Consider the following 27,845-nt stretch of genomic DNA (forward strand, 5'->3'; position numbering starts at 1 on the left):
TGTGTTTTGTAGACTTGGAGAAGGCGTATGACCGAGTTCCCAGGGAGTTACTGTGGGAGGTGCTGCGGGAGTATGGAGTGAGGGGGTCTCTACTCAGGGCCATCCAATCTCTGTACTCCCAAAGCGAGAGCTGTGTCCGGGTCCTCGGCAGTAAGTCGGACCCATTTCCGGTGAGGGTTGGCCTCCGCCAGGGCTGTGCTTTGTCACCAATCCTGTTTGTAATATACATGGATCGGATTTCGAGGCGTAGTCATGGGGGAGGGGGTCTGCAGTTCGGTGGACTAAGGATTGCACCACTGCTTTTTGCAGATGATGTGGTTCTAATGGCTTCATCGGTCTGCGACCTTCAGCACTCACTGGATCAGTTCGCAACCGAGTGTGAAGCGGCTGGGATGAGGATCAGCACCTCCAAATCTGAGGCCATGGTTCTCAGCAGCAAACCGATGGACTGTCCACTCCAAGTAGGGAATGAGTCCTTACCCCAAGTGAAGAGGCGCTTTCACACTGCGGTACTTTTCCCACAAAGGTTCATGTGAACTTAGTTCATGTGAACTCTTTAGTTCGCATGAACTAAGTACAGATCGCGTTCACACTGGAAAAAGTCCCTGGGGGTGGATTAGGCAAATGAAGCCGCTGACGTCACTTGTTCACCTGGTGTCTCCCTTAGGGATAAGGTGAGAAGTTCGGTCATCAGGGAGGGACTCGGAGTTGAGCCGCTCCTCCTTCGCGTCGAAAGGAGCCAGTTGAGGTGGTTCGGGCACCTAGTTAGGATGCCACCTGTGCGCCTCCCTAGGGAGGTGTTCCAGGCACGTCCAGCTGGGAAGAGACCAAGGAGTAGACCTAGGACCAGGTGGAGGGATTATATCTCTTCGCTGGCCTGGGAGCGCCTTGGGATCCCCCAGTCAGAGCTGGTTGATGTGGCCAGGGAAAAGAAAGTTTGGGGCTCTCTGCTGGAACTGCTACCCCCGCGACCCGACCACGGATAAGCGGGAGAAGATGGATGGATGGAAGTTCAGTTATAAGTTAGCAAAATCAATCACATGTAGGTAAATGATGCTTGTGAGTGTTGGCAGCTCATCCCTTAAAACAGAAGCCTCAGATTGATGATAATAAAAGGGAATATGAAGGGCGTATTTCAAACTGGTTATGTAAATAAGTCATTATATTTAAGAAGTACAATATAAGACAAGCACAAGTTTCATTTGTGGGCCGTATTCCATTATACTTTTTGAATTTGCTGAGGGCCGATTCAAAATGGTCCGCGGGCCGCATTTCAGGGGCGGTTCTATGGGGGGGCAAGGGGGGGCCAGTGCCCCAGTAACACTGACTTTGGACCCCCCTGTGGCCCCCATGAAAATGAGAAGTTTATGATTAAACGATTTATTGGCTGACGGAATAGGCGGAACGAACGTTATTTGTCATTCTGGTCGGACCCATTAGAGCACATGTGTCAAACTCAAGGCCCGGGGGCCAAATCAGGCCCTTGGTGGATTTAATTTCGGCCTATTAGATCTGGCCCGCCGGTATATTGCACGCACACCTTCACTTAATCCTGAGGATTTCCTCCGCTCAGAGCCTGACCCCAAACATTGATGAACTTGCACCCAAGATGAGATGCCAAGTATCTGGCTTGAACTAGCATCACAGCAGCAAACTGAGTTTAATGGATGTTTCCTTCTGCACTTTGTTTCTTGCGACAACAGGGCATGTTTGGTTTGTTCTTTGAGGGAAATAGTTTTGTTGAAGCTGTTGTTGGCCTGTGGAGAAATGTAATCATAAGAAATGACTCCGGAAAAGCTGCAGATAGAGCCATAAGAAATTAATGCAACTGATTATTTAATGTTTCATGTTGTTTGTATAGGCAATAATTTAAGCTTTGTTAGTTCCAGGTTTAATATGTGCAATAAGTTCATTTCAATACGTTTTGCAATAAATATTGAACCAGTCCGGCCCTCGACGAGTACCGATTTTTTTATTTTGGCCCACTGTGTATTTGAGTTTGACAACCATGCATTAGAGCGTAAAAAATTTAACTATAACTATCTGAAATAAATATGTGTACCAATAACTGAATTGCATTGTTTTCTTATGCGCAATTACTTCATACTGTCTTTGTCTTTTTCGTCCTGCATTTATTGTGCCCCTCTCAGAAAATAACTGGCCCCAGCTTGGCCCCCCCAGTCAAATTGGTCTAGAACCGCCACTGCCGCATTTGACCCCCGGGCCGTAGTTTGGACACCCCTGATCTAGACGCCTACTGAGTCTCTCTCTCTCTCTCTCTCTCTCTCTCTCTGTGCCATGTGGAGGAGTGGATGCGCCCCTCTGACCCCATCACACTTCCTGACCGGTTTCTTGTTGCAGCTGGGAGGGAAAGCCCACTGGTCACATGACTGGGGACTTCCATTGTAAGGAGGAGAGGCAGGAAGTGGAGTGGAAGCCAGGCCTCTCAACAGCTTCACTCAACACCCGACAGCAAGGCCGAGTTACTGTCAACAAGCACAATTAGGGCTGCACTGAGGGGGCCTATTGTCCAATCGCAGCTCCACGTATTTACAACCAGAAGAGTTTCCCTCAGACTGTCTGAATCTATCTGGGAGCATTTTATGGTAAAAAAGGATATGTCTTAAGCATCGGACAGCGAGGAAAAGTAACCTTTATTTATTTATACATTTATATTTGTGTTCTTTGTATATAAATATATATATTACTATTACTATTTTCTTGTTTTATTATTATTATTATTTAAATTTGTATTTAATTATTATTATTGTTATCGGTTTTATATATTTTTTTAATTGTATTTCTTATTATTTGAATTTTTTTTAATTGTAGTAATTATTATCATTACCATTATGTGCATGTCCTACATTACCTGTATTTACTTGGACTTAAGTTTAAGTTTTGTATGTATTTGCCTCATTATTTGTACCATTGTTGTCACAAACATGGTTTAGTGTTGTTGTTTTTTCTGTGTTGTTGTTGGTCTTTTTTAGTGTCTTTCAATGTGAATGCTCCATAAAAACAATGGTTAAAAAAGACTGTCTGAGGGTGGCAACAGGAAACAGGCAGGGTCAGAGGACAGTGGCGGGTAACTTCTTTCGTCAAAGTGGGCCTCAGTTTTCACACGGCGAGAGACAGAAATACCTCAACGCTGCGGAAAGTCAACATGAACACATGAGGGGAGACCTCAGAGGATGGAAAAGGTGGCGTGTAATGAACAATCAAAGAAGATTAGATTCATGGTGTACTTCCCCAAATGTAGGACACACTAAACTGTTTAGTTAATGAAGCGATGTAGACGTTTAGGGTCTTAACTTTACTGATAATTCATTTTTCTTTTGTCATATTTACTCCATTAAAGGTTCCCAACCTTCTGACCTCATGACCCTTTAACATGAAGTAATGTTCATCAGCGACTGAGTGTGATTACGGATTATGAGCTGCGTGTTTACCTTCTTTTTGTCTCATTTCAGGATTTTTTAAAGGCCCTTAGAGGAAGTGACTTTCTAGCATTTTACTTTCCAGAATTTTAAAGTGCCATAAAGATTAAAATGTACATAATTTCTCACTTTGGGCACTTATCGGGCCAAACGGGTAATAATAAATGGCATTTTACAAGCTTTAACGATATTTCAGTCCCTGTAAAAGGTAACATCGAGTATATTACAAGTTTTAAGTATTGTCAGAAGCCTGAAGAGGAAAGATATCCAGTATTTAATAACTTTTGAGAATCCTAAAAGCTCAAAAAGGTAAAAATGTCAGATTTTTAAAAGCCTTGAAGTGTCGTTTTTTGTATCTTTTTATATGGTGACCCCTTGATTTGAAACTAGTTTTAAATACTGCTGTCACTGTATAGAGAGCACAGTTTAAACAAACTATTAATGACTGTGCCGATGGTGTGAGAGGGGTCCTTTCATTCTAATGAGTTTCCTAACAAGACGTCCATCAATGCAGCAGTGTCTGTAATCACACCTTATCTGCCATCTGACCCAGGAGGAGGAGGATGGCAGGCAGCGAGCTTTGTTCAAGGCAGCCTCAGCTAAACATAGCTGTAAATAGCCTCGCTTCGGACACACAGCAGCACAGCTTTCAAATGAGAAACTGTGAGATCAATAAAACCCTGCAACACCAAGGGCAGCGAGACAATAGCTACTCTGAGACAATAGCTACTCTGAGGGGCGAGTTCACAAAATAATTGTGCAGCTATTGTGGCCGCTAAACCTGTGCAAATAAAACAAAAGTAACTAGTTAGAGGCATCGTCACCCTCCGCTCAAACTCCTTTATTTGGGATGCAGTGACAGGCCGAACAAGACAGTTGTCATAAATATAGGAACAAAGCTCCACTACTTGTCATTTCTGAAAATAGATCAGCTAGAAAAACTTAAAATACAGTTATTATAGAATTGCATTGAAGTTACAGAGCAGCAACATAGTACATCTACTGTTTCTTTATATTATATTTATGTGTTTAAGCTGTTTGCATCTGGTCTTTGTTGGGAAGTGATTTACTGTTTTACCTATTTGACGGTTCACCGAGAATAAGTACATATTATTGTTGTTGTCTCTTTGATAGCAGTTATGTCTTTGTCCTTTTTTACATTTTTGTATATTACATTTGACATAACATCACCGAGTCATTTGATGCATATTCAGAAGAAATGTAGATTAACTATTATCATGAACTACCTTTAACCATAATGTAACATTTAGAGGATTTTTGTTAATAAAGTGTTATGACTAATGTTGGCAATGTTTTGTTTAGTAAGATGTAAATGGGAAAAACAGTATTAGTATTAATACGGACATATGATTTGAAATTATAAGAACTTGGTAGCATCTGTAAAAGCTGAATGATCCTCCTTTCAGATCATCTCTGTTTTGTTAATCATCCAGGGTGGTGGTCTTAATGTGTATTTTTGAGTAATTAGTAAATAAACAGCATTCTCAGCATTCCAGGTTGTCAGTCAGACAGAGTGAGCTTAGTGAAGGAGGAAGGTTCTGCTACAGAGTTTGTAGTCATTACAGCTGTGACTAACGCACGCTGGCAAGATGTGCAGCGCTGTGGCTGAACTCCAACCACAGCCTCACCACAGACAGCTGATTGTCTCCATCTCATGCATAATAAAACATCCCTGGTTGAAGAGCCAACAACCTCTGCTGCTGATATTGATGTGCTGTGAGTAGGAGTTTGATATATCCGCCCTCCAGCTGGGTTTGCCTTTTTCTTTGCCTTCTTGTTTGTAACAATACTAAATATTTATTATCGTTCAAACAAACTTGCCTCGGGCGTTATAAATACATTCGAGTCAAAGGAGCTCTGGCCGCTGTGCATGACATCGTTTTACTCTCACATTAGCACGGAGCATTAGTTTGAGCGTGTGCTGTTTAACTAAAGAAATATGTAGCGCGCGTTAAGTCCATATATTGCAATTTGTGTCTAAATCGACCCATCGCTCACTGTTGTTTGGGGGAAAGATAGCATTTAGCTTTTAAAATGTATGACTCATCCTTTTCTGTGGGCAGAACGGACGTCAAATGATACACATCAAGATCTAATTAACAAAGTTGTAACAAATTAAAGTCTTTTTTGATTTAAACTGATAAAAAAAAAGTATGTTTTTTAGTGCTAGGTTCAAAACGAATCTCAAAAATGGCACAAAGTTCAAGATTTAAAAACTTACACGGTCACATCGTCTGCGGGGATGGACTCCTGGAAGAACTGGAACTGGTAGAGGTAGAGGACGATGATGTGTCCGGCGCTGAAGATGGCCATGAGGACGCACATGCAGCTGAAGATGAGCGTGTCGAAGGTCCGGCAGAGAGACCACCAGGTGCAGAGGAAGAGGAAGATGAAGAAGTAAACAGCCGAAGTCAACGAGGGCAGCATGATACCTGCGAGAATAAACACATATCAGAAGACTGATCAGGATGATTGTTATCACTCAGCATCTGTTATAAATACATCACAACACTTCAATGGTCTCGGGAGGTAAATTGTTGAATTTGAAATCTTTTTATTTATTTATATAGCACATTTAAAACAACTTTCAGTTGACCAAAGTGCTGTACAGGCAATAACTACAATATTAAAGAACACAATGGGAGTACAATAATAAAACAATAATTAAAAACATAATAAAAGCACAATAACTAGAAACATATAAAAAAAAACACATACAAATATAAAAATGTAATGTTCAACTAGTATTAAAAAAGATTAGAAAGATTGTGACTTAAATGTTGACGTCATTTCCTCGACCCTACAGCGCTTACACCTCACATGTAGTTCAGAAGACAGTTTAAACGATGTAATGGGAAGATACTGTTTGACCTAGCCAATACAAGATGGGGTTCTCGACTTGGAAATAAAATAAAAAACCTTTTCTCTCCAGACAGCAGTTTGAGACGGTAATCCACGCCTTCGTCACCACTCGGCTGGATTACTGTAACTCTCTCTACATGGGGGTCAGTGGGTCCTCCCTCGCTCGTCTGCAGCTGGTGCAAAATGCCGCAGCAAGGCTTTTAACTGGCACACGGAAATATGACCACATTTCCCCCATTTTGGCTTCGCTCCACTGGCTGCCAATACGTTTTAGGATTCATTTCAAAATCCTTTTATTTGCTTTTAAATCCCTAAATGGCATGACCACTTTCTGAGCTGCTACACCCTTACAAGCCCACCCGCCCTCTCAGGTCAGCGGATCAACTGCTCCTGAATGTGCCCAGAACCAAGTCAAAGCTCAGAGGGGGCCGTTGCTTCTCTGTAGCGGCTCCCGCACTGTGGAACGATCTGCCCATGCACATCAGACAGGCCGCCACACTGCCTGCTTTTAAATCACTTCTTAAAACCCACCTCTTCTCCTTAGCGTATTAACATATTTTAGAGTGTTGCTGATATTGCTTTTAAATTGTCTATTCTTTTTACTTGTACTTGTTTTATGGTGTGTGAGCTGAGCTGTGTAACTTTGTGTATGTTTTGTTTATTGACTGTACAGCACTTATATTGTATACTGTATTCTTCTCAAAATTGCATTTGTATTTTTTTATAATTCCTTCAATCCTGTTTTTTTTTTTTATCCTCAAAACTCTTAAAATGATTTAAACAAAAAAGCATTCTTCTTATTCTAAATAAAACAACGTTGACATATTATAGACATATGGAACGTGTAAGGTCACACATTGGGTTATTTGACACACGTTTGGGAACCACCCCTGCTGATGAGAGCAAACAGCTGGGCCAACAGCTTGTGGATAAGCATTTGTAATTCTTAACTACAGTCTGCAAATCAAACCTGCACAAACTAAAATGGAAGCACACTTTGTGAATGTGATAATGTCATCTTCATTTCTTAAATATTCCAATTGTAATGCTGTAAAGTAAAGACACAGATTCACTCTTCCTCATCCACAGCCGCTCACCTGTCATGCCCAGCAGGATGGTGACCACCACCTTCCCTGCAGTCGTGATCAGGTTCCCGATAATATCCTTCACTTTGGACGCCACCTCCGCTACGTGCCGCAGGATCTTCCTCTTGGTGCTCTCCTTTGCTTCCTCCTCCTCTTCCTCCTCTTCCTCCTCCTCCAGATCCTCATCCTCTTCATCCTCCTCGGCCTCGTACCCCGCCTCGTAGTCTTCTTCCAGCAGGATGTTGTGGTCCAGGCTCAGCTTCTCCTCTTCTTCCTTTTAGGGGATAGGATTATAAAGTGACATTTCAGTATATGAGTGATGGATGGTGCTGCTGGAGGTCAGAGCTCTCCATGGTGCTGAAAACTGTTTCCTACAGGTAGCACTTCTAGAACAATCCCTGTGCATACTAGGGCTGTCCCGAATACCATTTTTCGGGCTCCGGATATTCGGTAGTAATCAGCAGCAAATATTCGAATATTGGGTTGTTGCTATGGAAACAACGTGACGGAGATTAACGGAGAAAAGTAATATCTACATATAAAGACGGAGAAAGTTAAGTGTTAGCACCCCCCGAACAAGCTCTTACGTTGATATTGGAGATTTCAATAAATTCAATTTGAAAAAAAATAAATAGTACTCCAACAAACGAATATTCGGGTACAGCCCTAGTGCATACTCCAGTTGAGCTTATTTAAATACATATGTGGCTGCTTGAGACATCTTTATTGACCCATAGCAGATGTTTTCCTCTGTGGGCTTGAGATACTGAGTCACTTCTTCCTTGGCAACTCTATCTAACCAACTATGTGTCGCTCTTTTCCTAAAGTCTCAATAAAAAAGGGACATAATAACAAGTGGGCCATTGATTGGGCTTCATAGAGGACTGACGCACACTAAGAAAGTAGCGGGTGGTACAAAGCCAAACAACAACTTCAGCTCAGATAGATTTAAAAACCCGAACACAACGCAAGCGCTAGAGATGAATTCCTGGTGTTTCTCAGTAATGGGGAGCGCGGCCATCTGTGTCAGTGTGAGCAGCTCAGACGAAGAGAAGGTGAATGTGGATTTAATTAACACTGAGTCATAAAGAGAACGGAAGACTTGCCACGCGATGGGGGCTTTATTCCAAGTCATCAACACTCGCTATTCAAACTCCTGTTCTGTTTAAGAAGCTCAACGTGGAAGCTACGTATCAAGCAGGAGTAAGTTGGCCACTTCAGTAAGTAAACAACTCTGATCAGTTATGTACAACACGATCATTGTGTTATTTACAATATCTTGTTTGTTATTCCTTGATATTAAATTTGTACATTTAGGAGAAATATTGTCATGACACCACATGTATCACTTCACTGCCACGCACACACTTTAGTAAGGATCTGCAACACTATGGAAAATGTCATTATCCACATCCATAGATTGTGTTGATGAACAGAAACATCACCACAATTTACCTCATCCAAATCAGTACGTTCTTTTCTTCTCAATAGTCTAAATTCCAAAAAAGTCTCCTCAGTATTTTCTTATTACTAGTATTGTAAAGTAGGCTATGTTCTGATTTGGTCATCGATTATATAAAAGAGAGAGCAGCATCTGAGGTGTGGTTAGCTTGCTTGTACATGTGTGACTTAATTTGCTTCAAGTTATCATAATTTGACTAGTTTGAAACCCAAAAGGTATTTTTGTTTTTGTTATATACATTGTGCCAAATGACACCAATAATAAGACGCCATGCAGTCTCCTGAAAACTTTTACATGTATAAATCTATATCATTTCATTGATTGATTTTATTATCAATTAATCCATCATTAGATTGTACTGGTTGAAAACTGTTAAGAAAACTGCTCTATAAGCTTGTCAACTTTTCCATTCTGCAGCTCCGGCCCCCCGTGTGAGACCCACTTGTTCTTCTGCTTCAAAGTCAGTGTTGTACTGGGCCATGTCCTCCGGCGGTCTCTTCTGGACCAGACTGCGGCACAGCAGCCAGATGACCAGGCCGGCCACAAACATGCCGATGTCGGGGATGAACACTCGGATACCGTTCCCCGCATCTGCACCAATCACACTGTGGACACACAGAAACCAGAAGGCATCACACTGACAGAAAGCTTGTGTCCTCAAAGTCAAATTTGAAACCCAATATCTTCCAAAAGTTGTTATCTGGAGCAATCATGCAGTCTACGATGGCAACCGAACGCTAGAAAATGGGACCGGGTACAACACAGTTCACTGTCCATGGACGATCACTTTTAATGTAAAACAGTTTTTGTAGGAAAACCTAAGACGTGTGGTTGCTTGTTGAGTTCACTTGGATGAGTACCATAAATATTTGTGCGGTCGTGTGTTTGTATCTTGGATAATCGTCTCATGTCATCTCCCTTCGTCTTTACTAAATCTTCATGTCACGTTGTTTATTTAAAATGCAGTTCAACAAGCTTGGAGAAGATATCTTGAGCATTACATCTACAGACTGTACTGCGTTCAAACTCATGAGAATAAATATTATTACTGCAATTATCCTTCAGGAAAATCTACCTGTTCCCATGAGTGCCTGGGAATCTGGGTTTTCTTTCGTTAATCGACAGTTATTTAAACATGTGTTAAATACTTCAGCTTTTATGTGGAGTACCACCCACTTTAATGAAATAAGCCTTGCCTGTTTTAAACTTATTGTGAAATTCCATTCAAACAAAAAGACCGTGAGAAAACTTGTTTACTCCCTTTGTTCATAATAAGGTGGTATGACCAATAAGCTATTTTCCCCATTAAACTGCGTCACATAAATGAATCGAAACCAGATTTTGTGGGTTTCTAACAGTAAGCCAGAACCTATTGACTTGTTCTTACATAAAAAGGACTGTGTACAGATAATAAAAATGTATAAATAAATTATATTTACCCCAGGTCTGGTCTAGACAGTGTGTGTGTGTGTTTCATTATTTGACTAAAATGTGACATTGTTTGATTTCCTGTGGAGATATCGCTGTGAGCAAACAAAGCTTTTGTAACATTTGTTAAACGTCTGTTCACCTCTAACTAAATACCAGAGCGGTGATTCAAACGGGAAGCTAACCAGTGGCAGCCAGCTGTTGCCATGACAGCCTCAGAAGGCGGGATGTTTTGTTTTTTTGCCGCCTCAGGACAAGTTTTACGAGGTGTCATGATTGCATGTAGAATTAAAGCAAATAAAAAATGTCCTTGAAATGGCTAGCAGGTTTCAAAACCTTTAAAAACTCACTTTAATCGTCCTGACTTCTATTTCAGTTTTACAACAATCTCCTGTGTTTGGCCACCAAAGGGTTTTCTTTACATGTCATGCTGAGCTCCAAGTGTAATTAAAGTGTTTTCGATTTTTTTTTAAAACACTGTGGTGCACGCTGCAGTGAAAAGCTGTTTGGATAAAGCTTTTAAGCAACTGGTCATTTCACACAGAAACAATCTCCTTCTGGTCTTCAATGGATATAAAGCTTATAAAAGTGACCAAATTGAAAACTAATCAACGCAATGGAAACACTCGGATAAATAATTGGGACTGGCTGCTGCTGGCGAGTTCAATCTAATTAAGGACGTCTGTTTCCATGCGCGTTACTGTTACAAAGCTTTGTGCATCCTCACTGGATGAAAGGGATGGAAAGCGTCAGAGCCACGCGAGGTTGAGCCAGGAACTTTAATGACTTTTCCCCCGTTTGTGAGAAAATTACAATAACATTAGCAGAGCAAAGACCTGTCCGCACTGCCTCAGGCTGCAAGGGGAAAATATACTCTTCAGGGATTGGCCGAAAAACTACAAATACCCTAACATCAGGAAATATGTCCGAAATGATATAAATATTTGGTGTTTCTAAAGGATTTGAAAAGGTCAAGCTGGAGGAACTGAAGGATCTGTCTGGGTGAAAAGCACACAAACAGCTGCGAATGTTAAACTTTAGACTTCAGCAACTCTGCATTTTCCTCCATACAGGACGTGAAAGGGAAAGAGCATCTGCCAATGCATCAGTAAATATATACTGTATATGATCCCTAACAAAAATAGGTAGATGCAGCCGGGATAAAATGTTTACGACTCTACTTCCGCCACTTACAGTATACTATCCACCGAGGGCCGTTGAGTACTGGAAAGAGGATGTGGCCGAGTTTGGACATTCCCGTACTTAGGAAACCGCATCTAACACGATCACGGGGGTTTGAGGAGACAGAGACAGCGGCGAAAGCTTTGAAATATAGGTCTCTCTACTCATTGTCCGACGTAACTGGGTTTAGTATTCATCAGGAATCCACAGAGGGACAGGTGAGGAGCGTTTTGAAACCTTGATGACGGGCCAGTGCGGCTAAATGTTAAAAGTGGTGTTTAATGTTATTGTGGGTTTGCTATAATAAGGACACTTTGCAGAGATGATGCAACCTCTTACAGGGGAAGAGAACCAGGATCTTTGACAGGTGGGATGAATATTTTGGCTAAGGCTTTGCTGATTCTGAAAAAATACATGTTATTGATTGTTATTACTGACCCTTCTGTCTCTATCAAACAATCCTACCACTTCATCAAACACACAACTTGGAAAATGTACATAACACAACAAAAATCCAAACTTCGTCATCATGTTCGTCAGGAGAAATGGGATTTACAGATCATTTAAAAAGGGATTTATTTTCTGTATCTCATCAAGCTTGCTATATGAATCATAAAATAAAATAAATATATTGACAAAATGTTAAACAGAATAATTCTTTAAGCTGTACATGATATTTGAGTGAATACAATTGTTGTGAAAGTGTTCATTTCATTCATAATGTTCTTACCTTTCAAAGCCAATTTGTCGTATGGATTTCTCCCACGTGGAACCTGGACAAAACATGAAGTCAGTCAGTAAATAAAAAAATAAAAAAACACTTTAAATAACACTGGGTCATTTGTTTTAATATAAAGTATCAGGATCTAGTGTGTAAAAGTCGTTTATTAACCTCTGACCAAACCATTAATACATCTGCTTCAAAGCAGCCAGAAAATGTCATTCGCTTCAGCTGATAACTCATCTGCAGGAGAATGATTAATAATCCATCTGTTCTGAAGGAGAAATAAAAACATTTCATGTGGGTTTTTTTTCCACGGGACTGGTTGAAGTGTTCCTGAACGTCACTCAGCGCTCAGAGAGAGATTTCCAGGTATTCAGCCGGCACTCTGAGAACAACAGCCGAAGGTTTACTGGCCTTTGTTGTACCGCCAGAGGAAACACAACATCAGTTTGAAACTCGAGGATTTCAACTCAATGACATTTGGATGTATCCGGCTGTTTTGTTGGTGTATTAGGAGGCTAATTAGGAGCTGAGGTTTCTGGTTTATGGAGCGCAGTGAAGGCGTTACAACACACGTCAGTAACTCAAAACAGACCGCGGGAAAAATGCTACTTCATCTGCCGTGTCACCTGTATGCAAACCATTTTCAGGAGGTTTTTTTTGGAGTAACAACAGCATGAAATGTTTAAATACACAGAGAGAAAAGAGAGGGGAAAAAAGGTCTTCCTCCTAAATGACCCACAGTATCCAGTAAAGGAATGAGTCACAGCATAGGCACGTTGTCAGGACCAGGAAACTGAATTCCACTCAAGGTGAATAAACGGTAATGGGCTGTCAGTGCAAACCCCGGTGTTTCTTTATTACTCATCAGTGGATAACATAGCTGCAGGAAATCACAGCATCGCTATCACAGATGTTATGAGCTGTGTGGTTGGGCTGGAAGTAGAGGAAAAGAGTGCGGAGGATACCTATATTTCTAAAAAATAAATTAAGAAAACATCTGTGATGGGAGGAGCCCACATGACTAACCCCTGACATAACCTCTGACATCAAACACTTCCCCCGCAGACGTCCTCCTACTCAACTGTGAGAAACTGTCCTCCACCTCCACTACTCCCAGTTTAAACGTACTGATGGATGACAGAGTGACCCGACTGCAACACAACACTGTGCAGGTCTCCCTTGAAAAAGAGATCATTGATCTCAATGGGATTTTACCTGGATAAATAAAGGTTTTGAATTGAATTGAACAACACACACAGTGGGAAAATAAAACATCAAAACAGGATGATTTCTTCAAGCCTAGGTGGCATTTTCTTTTTTTAAATACAGTCCTTTCTTGCATATTTATAACAGAAAGATTGTATTGCATTATTTGCTAAAAACTAATTCTAAGTTGATTTTAATTTTTGTGTTTTTTCCCAAGAGAAGAAACATACATACATACATACATACATACATACATACATACATACATACATACATACATACATACATACATACATACATACATACATACATACATACATACATACATACATACATACATACATACATACATACATACATACATACATACATACATACATACATACATACAGTATACTGTATGTATGAAAACATATTTAGGGAAATATTTAATAGAAACTAAATGAATTTCCTTAATATAAAGTTAAACAAGCATGCTCTTTTTTTTGGCTTTTACTTAGTCCTCGTGGTTAAAGGTGGGGTAGGTAAGTTTCAGAAACCGGCTCGAGTGCACTAACATTTGAAAGTACCGGGCCGGCTAAACGGATTGGATGTACTTTTTACAGTATTACAGCTTGGATTTTTTGTCAAAGCACTTCAGATATTCATTGCTATCGGGATGTTAAGAGCATTCCATGGAATATAACAAAAAGTGTATCTCGAGCCGGTTTCTGAAACTTACCTACCCCACCTTTAAGACCAGGTCTAGACTGTCTAGTGTTTTTTTAAAGTAACTATTTACTCAGCATTTGAACTAACCACACTTTTGTTTTTGGAAAATGACGTTGTATTTGATTAAAGTGGACTTTGGTGTGCTCCAATTTACTTTAAGAACCCTTTCAAATGTGAATGACCACTGTTTAATCAAAACTACATAAAACAGTTACATTCAGCCACAACAAGAGTGTTTGTGAAGCTCCCACTGCATAAAAACATGCAACCAATAAAGGCAAAGATGTCAAAAGAGTAGCTTCTAAGTGCATAAGTGGTGAAGTGTTGTAGGGGCGTCGAGGATGCATTTAAGAGATGGGAACTAAAGTCTCCAGAATTGGAAAATGAGGGACAGTTGTGCTGGGTTTATATTTATCTTGGGGCTCTGGATTTATTAACTGTGTCATTTATAAATAACCCTAACAGGAAGTGGTTAGAGTTGTGCCAGATACTTTTACAGGAGCAGATAAGGTCCACTGATGTTGTTGTAACTAATAAACACCCACAAAGGTCATTGATGACTTAATGCCTCATTAACATCTTCAAATATAAACTCTTCTGCTAGCGACCAAACACACTCTCATACAGAAAGTCCAAACATCTGCAACACCTAACTTCACGCAGCCCAAACTGAGGAAAAAAGAGGAAACCGATAACATACACGAGGAACGCTGAGGTTAACCCAGGCCAGATCCATAGAGGAGGAATATTGTATAACACAGCCTGGACTCAGCGTGGATACTTCTGGAAAAGAGTGTGAGACTTTCTGCGCATTGAGGCGAGGCCGCTTTCCACCCCAGCTGAGCACCAAAAATACCTGTCCTCCGACTTTATGTGAGCATCATAAAACAGCCTTTGTACTTGCTGGGCCGTTAACCTCTCAACACGGCACTGCTTCGCACTCTCCCCTCCATCTCTGGAGCGTAATACCGGTTGTTGCCCTTTTCCACAGAGACTGCTGATTTGCTGCGCCGACATTTCAGCACGTCATGACTGTAATCACACAATTGGTATGCTTAGAGAATTTGGAAAATGTCTCACATTTGGGGAATGGTGGGCAGGATATGTGTGGATACGGCGGGCGGTTAAGGTCAACAAAGGGACTTAACGAAGACTATTCCCAAGAAACTGGTGACAAAACACTAATTCCACCGGCTGTTACTCTTTATGAGCTGCTGAAATATATATCGCAAGCAGATAAGAGCCAAATAAAGCTTTCAAATCCTGTCTTTTTGGATTGTTTCAACCTTCTTTATCTGCAGATGGGTGGGGGTAGCCACTGAGAACAATGACTGCAAAGAGAGAAGACAATCACAGGAAGGATTTTGGTATCTGGCGCTCTTTGACGGTTAAAACAATGCCCTTAATGTCGAGTCAGCACAGAGGAATCACTCCAAAGAAAGCCGGCTTTGACTCATCTGGCGACCGGTCACTGACCCGCTCCAACAGCTGGAGGTGTTAGCTTTGTTGGAAAGGTTTACTCATTCATACTCAACTCAGTTTACTGCTCTAATGGTGTATTTGGCTGCGAAGAATAGAGGAAATTATATGAAGCTATCAGGAGGGAGGATAACCGCCTCAGCGCAGAACGAGGACTCCTTGTTTATACTTGGCTGCCAGAAGGAAAAGGGTGTTGAGGCGCTAAATGCCAGACATAGAAATCAGAGATAAGGTATTTACCCAGAATAAAGGTGATCCAGGGGACGAGGATTAATGATTCCTGTCCTCCAAAAATAAAAATAGAATGACATTAACTTCAGGAAGTAAAATCCAACACTATGTATACAAACCATTACAGTGGTGAAGTCAGCAAAGTGCCTTACACATGCTGTTACTTAGTTTAAATCATAAAACAGACATTTCATGATTTTTCAATTAAAGGTGCGTCATGGCCATTTCTACTGATCATAATTCCATTGTTGAGGTCTACTAGAATAGATTTCAATTGTGCAATTTTCCAAAGTCACATTGGTTTCTCATACAGCATCTCTGTATAGTATGTGTATTCACTCTCTGTCCTAAACGGCTTGTTGGAGCTCCTGCCCCCCCTCCCTGTGAGCCCAGTGTGCTCTGATTGGTCGGGACGTTGCGAGGCTCGTTGCTGCGAGGAGCGGACAGGTTTCCAGGTCGGCGATACAGCGAGAACAAGCAAAACTCATCCTGAGCACACACAAACACTCACAGCCGAAGTAAAAACAATAAGTGTGGCTTGATATTGAGAAAGAAAAAGGTTTATAACGCTGTGAGAATTACCAGCGTTCAGGGACTCCCTGATTAGTTAGCCAAGGGATCCTGGTGTGTGAGGTGCTCCGCGGATTGGTCCATTTGGCCCAATCCGGTCATGTGTTGTTGATTTGGGTGTTCACACGTCACAGAACCCAGGAAGTAAACAATGGAAAATGAGAAATCTCCAACGAGGTGTTTTGGGGCAGCATAGACTGTGTTAGAGTTTTACTCGCTACAGGGTGTACTTTGAGGGTTTTGACTTTGCAGACCGTTTACATGCAAAAGACAACAGCAGTTCAACAGCTGATCCGCGCTGTTTTTATAAACCAATAGACATGAAAGCCGTGAGACCAAAATAAAGCTTTTGGCATATGTTTTTCAACGACTTTGCGCTCTTGAAACACTTTCTTATTATTTATGATGTCACATTTTCAAGACATTCTTTTTAGCTTTACAGCTAGATGAAACCTTTTTGTTTGACATCAGCCATTATAGATAATATGGCCATCTGAGTGTACTGTGTATGGTTTGTTTTTAACTGTTTAATACAGTTAATTATTCAAAAAAGAGTTCTTTATTTTTAAACTGAAACTTGCACTACTGTTCAAACATAAATAACAACAAACCTGGAATTATGCATTTGGGACTTTTTTTTTTGCTTTTTCTTGTTGTACCGAACCGTGACCTCCAAACCGAGGTACGAACCGAACCGTGACTTCTGTGAACCGTTACACCCCTAATGAATATGTTTCACAATGTATGTATGTATGATGGATGGATGGATGGATAAATACTTCACTAATAAAGATTTGCTGGTGTAAATATTTAGTCTGCCCTCTCTTAATGGATTGTTTGTTTCTCCCTGAGGCGATAAAGTCGTTCTGCCTTCTGAGCAAAGCTGGCTGGACTTCCACGGTGCAAAACTACCTCCATTAGAAAGAAACAAGTAATCACAAAACACGGTCAGGGTTTGTCCCGTCTAGACACATTCAAATGTTTACAGTTTGATACAGAGTTTCATGAGAAGCTCACGGCCAACTGTTAACACCTTCCAACGCTGCGTCAGACGCTTACATTGTTTTCTTTACTGGCCAAAGAATGCCTTTTTTATGTCGCCATAAGGCACAAGGGAGCTAATTACTTTAAAGGAATGTGTTGGATTCATAAATCTTTACGGTGTGACAAAATTCAATAAGGGTGAGAATATTTCTAGAAATTGTGAAGCGTTAGTAGAGACCAACATGTAGCTTTTCCTGCAAATGGAGCATGTCTTGACTCAGTTTCTACACCCTCTGGTGATTTACCGACTATTGAGACTGCATTGATAGCACATGTCAGAGTTTAAGCTAAAAAGCAGCCTGTGAGAGGGACGAGATACAAGTCGTGAACATGTGGCCAAATTAGTAAAGATCTCACTGTTTTAATCTTACATGAGTTCCTGGAGTGATCAACTTGTCAGGTATATAGAGGAGGGGATTCTTGTTTGGACCGCCTCAAACTGTTTGTACTCATGGGACTTTGTGGCAACTGTCCAACCCTGTCTGCTACAAATTTAGAAAATGTAAATTAAATGTAATGCTGCATTGACAATGGAGAGTTTTTCATGACATAATAAGGAAATATTTGTCTTTAATTTATGTCGTTAGCTGCAAAAAAGATTTGCCAAGTGACCCAAGTCCATGTATCCAAATGATTAGCTTGCTAGCTATCTTGCCAACACTAGCTAAAACATTTTTTTAAAAACACAATTTTGTTCAAGTTTGATGCTTTGGAGCGCACTCTGCTATCTTACTTTTAAAATGCTGTGTAAGAGGTCAGAGGAGCTCAAATGACGACACTCACTGCTCAGAAAGAGACGATACTCTACGATATCTTTACATAGCATGTAGTTGTTTGCTGCTATATTAAAAGGGGACCTATCATGCAAAATGCACTTTTGTATGTCTTTTATACATGAATATGTGTCCCCGGTCAGGGAACTCACCAAGTGTCAGAAAACACAACCCTCTCTCTTTTCCTCCATACCCAAATCTCTAAAAACGGGGCTGCAACGGATCTGATACAGACTGATCCAGATTTGAAATTGTTCTGACGTCAGAAACGGGGTGCTCCGCCTATATGGACAACTCTCCACCTATCAGGGGAATGAGAGGTTGCGTGGCATGGTAACAGCATGGTAACACCATGGTAACAGCATGGTAACACCATGGTAACAGCATGGTAACATGACGCTCGTGCCTCGCGCCCCTCCTTTGCAGGGGGGCGTGGTCAGCTACAGCTCATTTGCCACAGAATCAGCCCTTGTGAAGACAGGGCTGGAATAGAGCAAATAGAGCGAAATGAGGCATGGCTAAAATGCATGATCTGTTTGGTATTTTGAAAAAAACACTTCACAGACATGTTTTATATAGGTATGGCCCTACAATATATGTTTCAAATATAGCATGATAGGTCCACTTTAAGGTTACAAATCTCATATAAAGCTTATAGCCCTGAAACTTGATTCTGAGCTACATTGCAGCTTATTAGCAGTTCTTTTAAGAAGAGTACCCACGCTCTGAGACTATGGTACCTCTGTGTCAGTTTGGGCTGCTTTTGTTTTCTCCAATAAGAGTAAGCCGTTAAGAGTGACGGCAATAATGAAGCTGAAGTTGAAAAAAAGGTCAGTTATTCTCTGTTTTTCAGTAATAAATATCTAGCAAAGCCTTTGCCAAGGAAAACATTTACCTCCCCGCAATTATCATTTTCTATTACAGTGAATGGAACTATGTTGATAAGGCAGTCGCAGCAGACCATCCTAATCACTGCAAGAAGGTCCACACAGATACCATTAAAGGACAATATGGTCCAATTAACGTCAAATGCATTCATTTGAATAAAAACACACTGTATCTAGGAAGCAACTTCCTCTATTCCTTCGCAGTTATAAATCCAATTTTAGAAGGGGCTGAACATCCATCAAGTTGCAATGCAATTTTTTTTTATCACACCCACACACACACACACACCTTGTAAAATGCCACCCACAGGTTTTAATGGCTGCAGTACTACCGGGTGCTCCTACTGCACGGGGAAAGAGGGTTAGAGGATCTGGTTTATATTTTGTCGTGTATCAAGTATTTCAGAATTAAAATACTAGATTTATCCCAGGGGAAATTAGGGTTTTGTAACACTTGCTCCATTTTAGAATTAAATATTTCAAAGATAGAAATTATATATATATAATACAAAAATATTAAAAAAACATTAAAACATGTAATAAAAAATAAATTGAAATAAATAAATAATTAAAAATAAAATAAATAAAACTAAGATAAGTATTAATCCCCTAATCATTGTGTATTACCATGTAATATTCTGCTCTATGCAAATTAATTATCTACATGAAACGGACTACTGCTCTCATTCAGTGTGTCCATCTTTATTTCACTTATTACATCATGTCACACTACTAGACCTGACAGTAGGTGTCAAATCCTACATATAAATGTATTTATTAAAACCATTCTGTTCTATATAATAATAAGGTAAGGTAATATAAGGGTTGAGTCTGGATGTTGATGTTGTCTATTGACTTTTCTAAAACATACAAGTGTCTTTTTGTATGTCTTTCAAAAGGTCTGCAAACAGAAATAAGTCAAATCCATTCTGCACCTTTATCCGTATTGACCTGCTGTGAGGTGTTTGACTTTCAGCATTCACAGCACCTTCAGAGCCGCGCACATAGAGGCTGCAGTGTGCTCTACTCACAGTTGAAGTTGGGGCTGATGGACTTCCCGGCCAGGAGGCTGTTGACGGTAATCTGATAGATGATGTGGAGCAGCACGAAAGACATGCTGGTGAAGCAGAGGGACTGCAGCAGACGCCCTGTGTGGCCTGGAGAGGAGGAGAGGAGATACAGTGAGTTCACCAACAACAACACTCACTTTAAGGATTTCCACATGTCAGTTCTGCCGCTCATGCACGGCAACCCAGAAAAACCTCTCTTTGCTGAGCATTTGTTTTTCGCTAGACACAGAGAGAGGACTGCAGATTTAATATTTTTGGAGTTGTGCAACATTAAAGGTGGGGTAGGTACGTTTGAGAAACCGGCTCGAGATACACTTTTTGTTATATTCCATGGAATGCTCTTAACATCCCGATAGCAATGAATATCATCTATCAAAAATGTCATCTCTGGAAGCCGTGGCTCTGTAAAAAGCACGACCAATCATCTGAGCCGGCCCGGCTAAAGTAACTGGACGGCCTACCTGCCTGTCAGCCTTCCATCTGTGCACAAACTTATCTCGTGCCCTCATTGGTCATGTGTGCGTTCGTGTGTGTTGGAGGAGGGGCTCTGTAAGGAAGTGGCAGATTTCTTCCGGCTGTGTATTTTCAAATTCTAGCGCACTCGAGCTGGTTTCTCCTAAATGACCTACCCCACCTTTAAGAAGCGCCTTTTTTATATATTGTAGAGTGATGAAGCCTGGAGTTGATTTGAAGGTGGAGGTGACTGGGAGAGGATTTTCAGTTGGCTGACATATTATCCAAGGCGACTTACAATAAGTGCAAAAACCATAAAGATTCAAACTTCGCACAACAAAGAAAGTGCAGATATATTCGCTTCAAGCAAGTCATACCGTTGTAAGTGCTGGTGAATCAGTTTCATGGCCTAAGTTCACTTTTTAATTAAATGTTCCTGGTTAAAAGCTGTGAAAATGACTATAAAGCAAAGGTTATTTCAAATAAACCTCCTTGAGGATGACAACACCTCTTAATCTCTCTTATTCATCATAGGAGTATTCGCACATTTTATTCTTTATGGTGGGGTTTTGTGTTCGCGGGAAATGACCAGAAGAGCGACAGACACTGTACGACGGAGTAACTGACCCTGGGTCTGTGTTTAATGTAGGTAAAGAATACAGCTGTCAGAGGACATCAGGATCCTGGGAGCGAGGGTACGCAGGGTGAGGAGCTGCCACACATGTGCAACAGATGCTTATTTTATAGTGCACCTACAGGTATTTGGGATAATCTCGGTAGTTGTTATGGTGATAATTCTCTACTGTAGGATTCATCAGACCCCCCCCTGTTGTTTGGGTAGATACGTTTTCATCCTCAGGGTAGAAACAAACTTTATGGGACTTCTCTACTTTGATGAAGAAATGAAATGATGTTCCTTATAAGCCTTAAGAATATATTGTACTGCATATCTGCACAGTTTGGTCTATTCCTTCTCCAGGGCAACATCTCCATCTCATTACATTTACTGCATCTTAGCGGGGAGCACGGTTTTACTGTAGTGTGTTGCACAATATCCTGGCTAAGGGGAAGCACTTCTGCTTAGCCTTGAGCCATCGAGGGCTAACCTTATCAAATGTGTGCAACAACAGACCATTGCAGGCAAATTAAATGTTGAAGTGAAAACAATTTGTGCTAATTTCCCATTGTTAACTCCCTGGGCTTTCACAAAGAGGGAAGGGAAGGCTTGTAAATACGGAGGTACGAGGACTTAGCGAGCTTCTCCGTCCAAATTGGTCCGATGTCTCTGGACAAAACAAAAGCTTTGGCTCCGCTTCCCGTTTTTCCTATTTGTAAAACAGCATTTTTGTTGTGTGACAGCCACCGTCCACTTGCCCAACGGTCCTCGAGCTTCATGATTCAGTCTCAAAACGCCGTCTCATGAGTCCTTTTTACAGGCGTCCAAAACAGAGGGCATTGTTCAGCTTGGACCAACATTTGGACCTGATTTAACCACATGCTGTTGCCAAATCATACGTCAGGGAGGGCCAATTAAATGTTTTGAATCTCAACGCGATCATATGTGTTTTTTTTAGAATACTTTGCCAGCAGGGATGGGTGTAACTAATTAAATAAACTCAAACACTGTACACAACTATAAGGGACCATTGTTATGCTACTTTATCTTCTACTCCACTACAATAAGTACTTTTTCTGCTACTCCAGCTTTAGTGATAAGTTATTATAACAAATTATTACAAAACACAAACACATTATGAATAACTACATTATATGGTGTAAAGCAGTGGTTCCCAACCTGGGGGCGCACATAATTGTAACGCAATACATGATTGTCACTAAAAGCCTTGTCTCTACATTACAATAAAATATAAAAAATTATTTATTTATTTATTTGAATAAAAATTCAAGTTAGTATTAAAGGCATAAAAAGAAATGAAACAGAAATGTATAATTCTTTCTTTAATAGAAATGTTTCTTCTGCCCGTAAAGTGTCCAAACCAGGCTTGTCTGGATAAGCGCAGTTTTTAAAACATAGTCATTGTCCATGCCGGTTTCAGTTGGATTATTTGTCACAGTTGCTCCGATCAGATCGGTCTCCTCCATTTTAATAATAATAATACATTGCATTTCAAAGCGCTTTTCCAGGTGCTCAAAGACCCTTTACAGTGGTGATAAAACATGATAAAATAGAATTTAAAAGTTATTAAAACAGCAATACAGCATAATTCACAGATTAAAAGCCAGTCTGAAGAGGTGTGTTTTGGTCAGTGTTTTGAAAGTGGGGGGGTCAGTGCAGTCTCTGATGTGTTGTGGGAGGGAGTTCCAGAGGGTGGGGGCAGCGATGGAGAAGGCTCTATTCCCCCAGGTTCGGAGCTTGGTTTTCTTTTGTAGATTATTTACGACTTTTGAATCCACATAAACACATCGGCAAAATCCGGCTTACTTTGAGCATGTGTTTTAACAGTTTAATCCCTTTGTGAATTATTTCCACTTGCGCCGTCCTTTAATTTCTTCATACAGCGGGAATCCAAATGAATTAATCCTGAGTCCAATAACCATCAAAGTCACTCCAATAGTGCTCCTTAAATTACACTTTCATCCTCCTTTAACAAAATACTTCACATTCATCCAGTTTGTGACAGTAGTTGTAGCATTTTTGAGACCTTTTAAACTTTAATTACCGCTGTTGCGACCCCCCCCCCCCCCCCCCCCCCCCGGGTGTGTGTTTTCTGTAATAGGGCATTTTGCCATAATTACTTATTTTACTCTTGGTTACCTTTAGGTATGTTTTTTTAAGTTTCTTTATTGAGAGAAACAGTGGTAAAGGTCGGACACTGCATATGCTAAAAACTGAGCTATCGGGCAGCCCCCCTTACATTTTGATGAGAATACTTATGTCTTTTTATTTAAAAAAGATTTTTAATGCAAGTACTTCCACACTGTGGTACTGCCCATTTTACTTGCTTGAGTACGCTTGGCACGGATGTCATTCAGACAAAAAAGGGTAGAAAGTTGTGTCTTAAAAAAGGTGTCATAAAAATAGATTTAAGGAAAAGCAAAACTAAGTGATGCGTTTAATCCAGACACCCTCTGTTAGAAGTCTACTAGCTTAAACATAAACCTGATCAATCATCCGTAACATCAAATATTTATATAAATTCATGCAACAAGACTAAAAGACTCCCCAAAGGGAAATTGTCATCTTGGTGCCTTTTCAACGAGGCATATAGCACCTACTGTACTGGAAAGGCTCTTAAACGCCCGCTGCCCATATGAGAGCAGCCGTTTGTTCACCTCCACTGAGAGTTGGATGCCTTCAAGGGCTTGTGGAGCCAAAAACTCATGACATTAGAGAGTACATCCCAAACAACAGCAGCCAGTGGCATAAGAGACTTTCTGTCTTGTGAGGATTGGAGTCTTGTTTACTGACATATCCTTGGGCACAGCGCACTGTTGTGGCTTTTTAAAGCAAAATTCATCTAATGAATTATTCATGTCATACATTTGGTTTAACTTAATTTTCAATCACAACAGACAAAATGAAACAGACCATCAAAATGAAGAAAAAAGCAAACATATCTCTCTCTAAAACTATTCAAGTGTCTCTTTTCGGCACAATGACATCTGGATCAAATCTGTGTTTTTGTGAGTTCATTGTCAGTGTGTATTGTTGGTGGTTTCTGTACATTAATTAAGTGAACAATTACTGTACAGTAACTCTCAAATTCTCATTAGCTACTCAAGATTATGACCATTAAATAGCCCAATTAAAACCACAGTGTAGTAATTACTTTAAACCTAGATGTATACAGTCCTGACGTTAAACAGACAGTTGATAATGAAACAGAACGAATAAATGTTGGCAAAGCAATGACAATCATCCTCAACCACATCCAGTTGTTACAGTACTTCTAATTCTATAAACTGGTGTGGCAGCTAAATTAAATCCCTTTTTCATTCAAGAATATAGCAAAAATATGTATCCAATACAATTATAGTTTCCAATCATTTCATATTCAGTCAAAAGTAATCCTGTGAATAAGATCTTGCTCATTGAAACGTCCTCACACAAAAACAGCTTTGATGAGATGTTATTGGTTCTTTTACAATACTTATTATTATTTCATTATTAAAATAATCAATTTAACTTTGGGTAACTTTGTTTAGTTGTAAATACTGAATCTTTGATAATAATATTAACTTTAACGGACACTTGATTTATTGTTAAGCAGTCTGTTTTATCAAAAGGTGTGTGAACCTGGTGCCTTCTTGGAGATTCAATTAATTTAAAGGTCCCATGTCATGGCCATTTCTCCTGATCATAATTCCATTGTTGAGGTCTACTAGAATAGATTTATAATGTGCAATTTTCCAAACTCACATTGGTTTCTCACAGCATCTCTGTATAGTATGTGTATTCGCCGGTATTCACTCTCTGTCCTAAACGGCGTGCTGGAGCTCCTAGTGAGCCCAGTGTGCTCTGATTGGTCGGGACGTTGCGAGGCTCGCCGCTCAGTGAGCTGGCTTACTGGTGTGGTTTCCGGGTCGGCGATACAGCGAGAACAAGCTAAACTCATCCTGAGCACACACAAACACTCACAGCCGAAGTAAAAACAATAAGTGTGGCTTGATATTGAGTAAGAAAAAGGTTTATAACGCTGTGAGAATGGGTCTGCGGAGAGCATTTCTCCGCCATCCCAACTCGTCTATTACCAACCAGGGAGCTCTATGCAAGTCAATGGGACTCCCTGTTAGTTGAAAATGTATGCTAAAGGTCCTGGTGTGTGAGGAGCTCCGCGGATTGGTCCATTTATGTTCCGGGAACCGCATGACGTCATGTGGTTCCCGGAAGAAACAAATGGAAAAAGAGACATCTCCAACAAGGCGTTCTGGGGCAGCATAGACAGGTCTTTTCTGTGTTAGAGTTTTACTCGCTACAGGGTGTACTTTGAGGGTTTTTGACTCTGCAGAACGTTCACATGCAGAAAAACCTTCATAACACAAAAGGGGACGGGTAATAACCAGAAAAGCATGACATGGGCCCTTTAATTTAAACATATTGAAAATGTTGTTTGCACACCAAACCATTTTAACATGATGTAAAAAATAAAAGATAAATATAGATTAGTCAAATCTACCCATGAAGCAAAACCTCATGTTGCAATTGTATACTTTCAACTACTTAAATCTAAATAGTCAGTAAATGAACTTTAAATATTAAGTCTTACAACCCAGCTGCCTTAGTTCATTGCAGTCAGAGTGTTGTTGGTGTTGAAGTATCTTAAAGCACAACACTGCATTATCTTAAATGGAGAGACCGGACACTTAGGTTTCATGTTTTACACTAATGAGTAACCACTAAAGGTTGACCCACGTTTGAAGTCAACAGCTATCAGACACACATGAACGCTTGAGCTTTACTCGAAGACTTCTCTCTTTAACTATTGATGAGAGTGTAAGTGGTCCACTTTCTCCTCTTCTTCCTGACTGTTATTTCAGCTGGAGACGAGCACAGACGGCTCTTCGGACTCGATGTTGTTCCCGCCGCCAATATAGGTTTATGTATAATTAAACACTGCATGTGGTCTCCTACAGAAACCCACATTATGTGAGTGGAATGAATAAAGGCGACCGCAATCCCACATCCATCACCCGTAAGGAGAGCAGTCACCTCGCTCTCATAAACCTCAGCCTGTGATTTACAGTATATTTCTTTAGAGGACAAGGCGCCGCTGAAGAGTCGTGGAAGATCGTTCGCCCGCTTTAAAGATGGTTTCCATTTTTACTGATCTAAACCAAACTACCAAATATCATTGTCTGAATTAACTAATACCACTTGTCAAAAGCAGGCAGATCATGCTGTTGTGAAATAAACCCATCTAAGGAATCAGTGAAGCCTTAGGAGCAACTTTTATATCCCTGTGTAATAATAAAAGTGGTCAGCCATTATCAAAAACAGACTTCATCTCAACTTTTTCTCCAACAGCATAGCTTGTTTGTTTAGTATGTTATCATTTTGATGGACATTATCTGTCAAAATAAACCAACTCAAAGCCTAAAATGTTAATTATCATTTAGTGGACGTTAGATCTGACCCTGATGGATCACGTCTTCCTATCTCAGATCTTGTTGGCTTGTGGATCATTTTATATTTTCACAGATGGACTCCTACCCGCACTAACCGATATTACCTTTCATGGGCTGAACTATGTGCCAAATCTATCCTCATCTCAAGGAAATTCAAGTCCCCTCGAGAAGGGCTGGTTTACATTACAGAGAACAAAAACGCAAGTCAAACTGGAGGCTTTTTGGGAAACAGACAAGCGTCTCCAGGCGATGGACGAAGCCCAAGCCGCCATCGATGTGTCAAAGTATCAAAGAGAGTTGAACTGAAGAGCTCACCTTGCATTGTTGTGCTTGTGGGCTCCGCGAAGAGTGGGATAAGAAGGAGATAGATGAGGTAGACGAAGGACAGGCCATTGTACCTGAACAGGCAAGCTGCAGGAACAAAAAGGACACAAAGATACAGATTAAACCCCAAATCAATCCATTTAACATCCACAAACTCTACCGTGTCATGAATGCTTTGCGTGCATCCCGTAACGTTTAACAGTAAATAAACTCCAGAAGCTGGCAGAGGTGTAACAAGCTGCCTGATCAGGAGTCGTCATTGAAATCAACAGATTTAAGAGAAACATGTGGTGAAGCGTATTAAAATGTTCCTGGTGTAGAAAAGCTGCTTGCGGTCATTAAAGCCAGATCGTTCCTTTAACACTTTCTCACCAGCCTCCGAATCTGTTCATCTGGTCTGCATCACAAAATGAGGATCAATAATCACCATTGGGTGTTACGATGGACAATTAACTAAATGAGCCTCTCTCTGCTCTTTAGTGCTGCAGCTTTATATATCATACGGGAAGAATTCATTTAGCAAGAATCTCATGGTACCTAATGGACTGTGAGCATTATTACCAAATCGACAAATCAGCAAGAACAAGATGTCTAAAAGTGTTGTAACAGAGTGGCTTCAGGCACCAGATGTTTAATACACATGTTGGACCTCTGAGTTTGGAAAACAGGTATAAAAAGGAAACTCATCCACATGCAGCGTGAAGAGTTTGAAATGTGACGACCAGTGTCTGAAAATAATTATGTACTTGGTATAAGTATTTTAGATCAAGACCTACATAGAGATTTGATGTTGATTCATTTAA

The 27,845-nt window shown here is 40.5% G+C and overlaps 1 protein-coding gene across 6 annotated transcripts in view; it reads right to left on the reverse strand.

Moving 5' to 3' along the window:
- LOC117540860 (piezo-type mechanosensitive ion channel component 2) overlaps positions 1 to 27,845 on the reverse strand; it is a 111,831-nt gene that overhangs the window by 76,489 nt on the left and 7,497 nt on the right. For all 6 annotated transcript variants that reach the window (XM_034207762.1, XM_034207764.1, XM_034207763.1 and 3 more), the window contains exons 2-7: positions 27,034 to 27,129; positions 20,140 to 20,265; positions 12,211 to 12,253; positions 9,313 to 9,475; positions 7,421 to 7,682; positions 5,683 to 5,893 (exon numbers count right to left, since the gene is read on the reverse strand). In XM_034207762.1, the coding sequence (XP_034063653.1) occupies positions 5,683 to 5,893; positions 7,421 to 7,682; positions 9,313 to 9,475; positions 12,211 to 12,253; positions 20,140 to 20,265; positions 27,034 to 27,129 (901 nt within the window). The remainder of the gene's footprint in view (positions 1 to 5,682; positions 5,894 to 7,420; positions 7,683 to 9,312; positions 9,476 to 12,210; positions 12,254 to 20,139; positions 20,266 to 27,033; positions 27,130 to 27,845) is intronic.

The sequence above is a fragment of the Gymnodraco acuticeps genome, unplaced genomic scaffold (assembly GCF_902827175.1).
Source record: "Gymnodraco acuticeps unplaced genomic scaffold, fGymAcu1.1, whole genome shotgun sequence".
NCBI lineage: Eukaryota > Metazoa > Chordata > Actinopteri > Perciformes > Bathydraconidae > Gymnodraco > Gymnodraco acuticeps.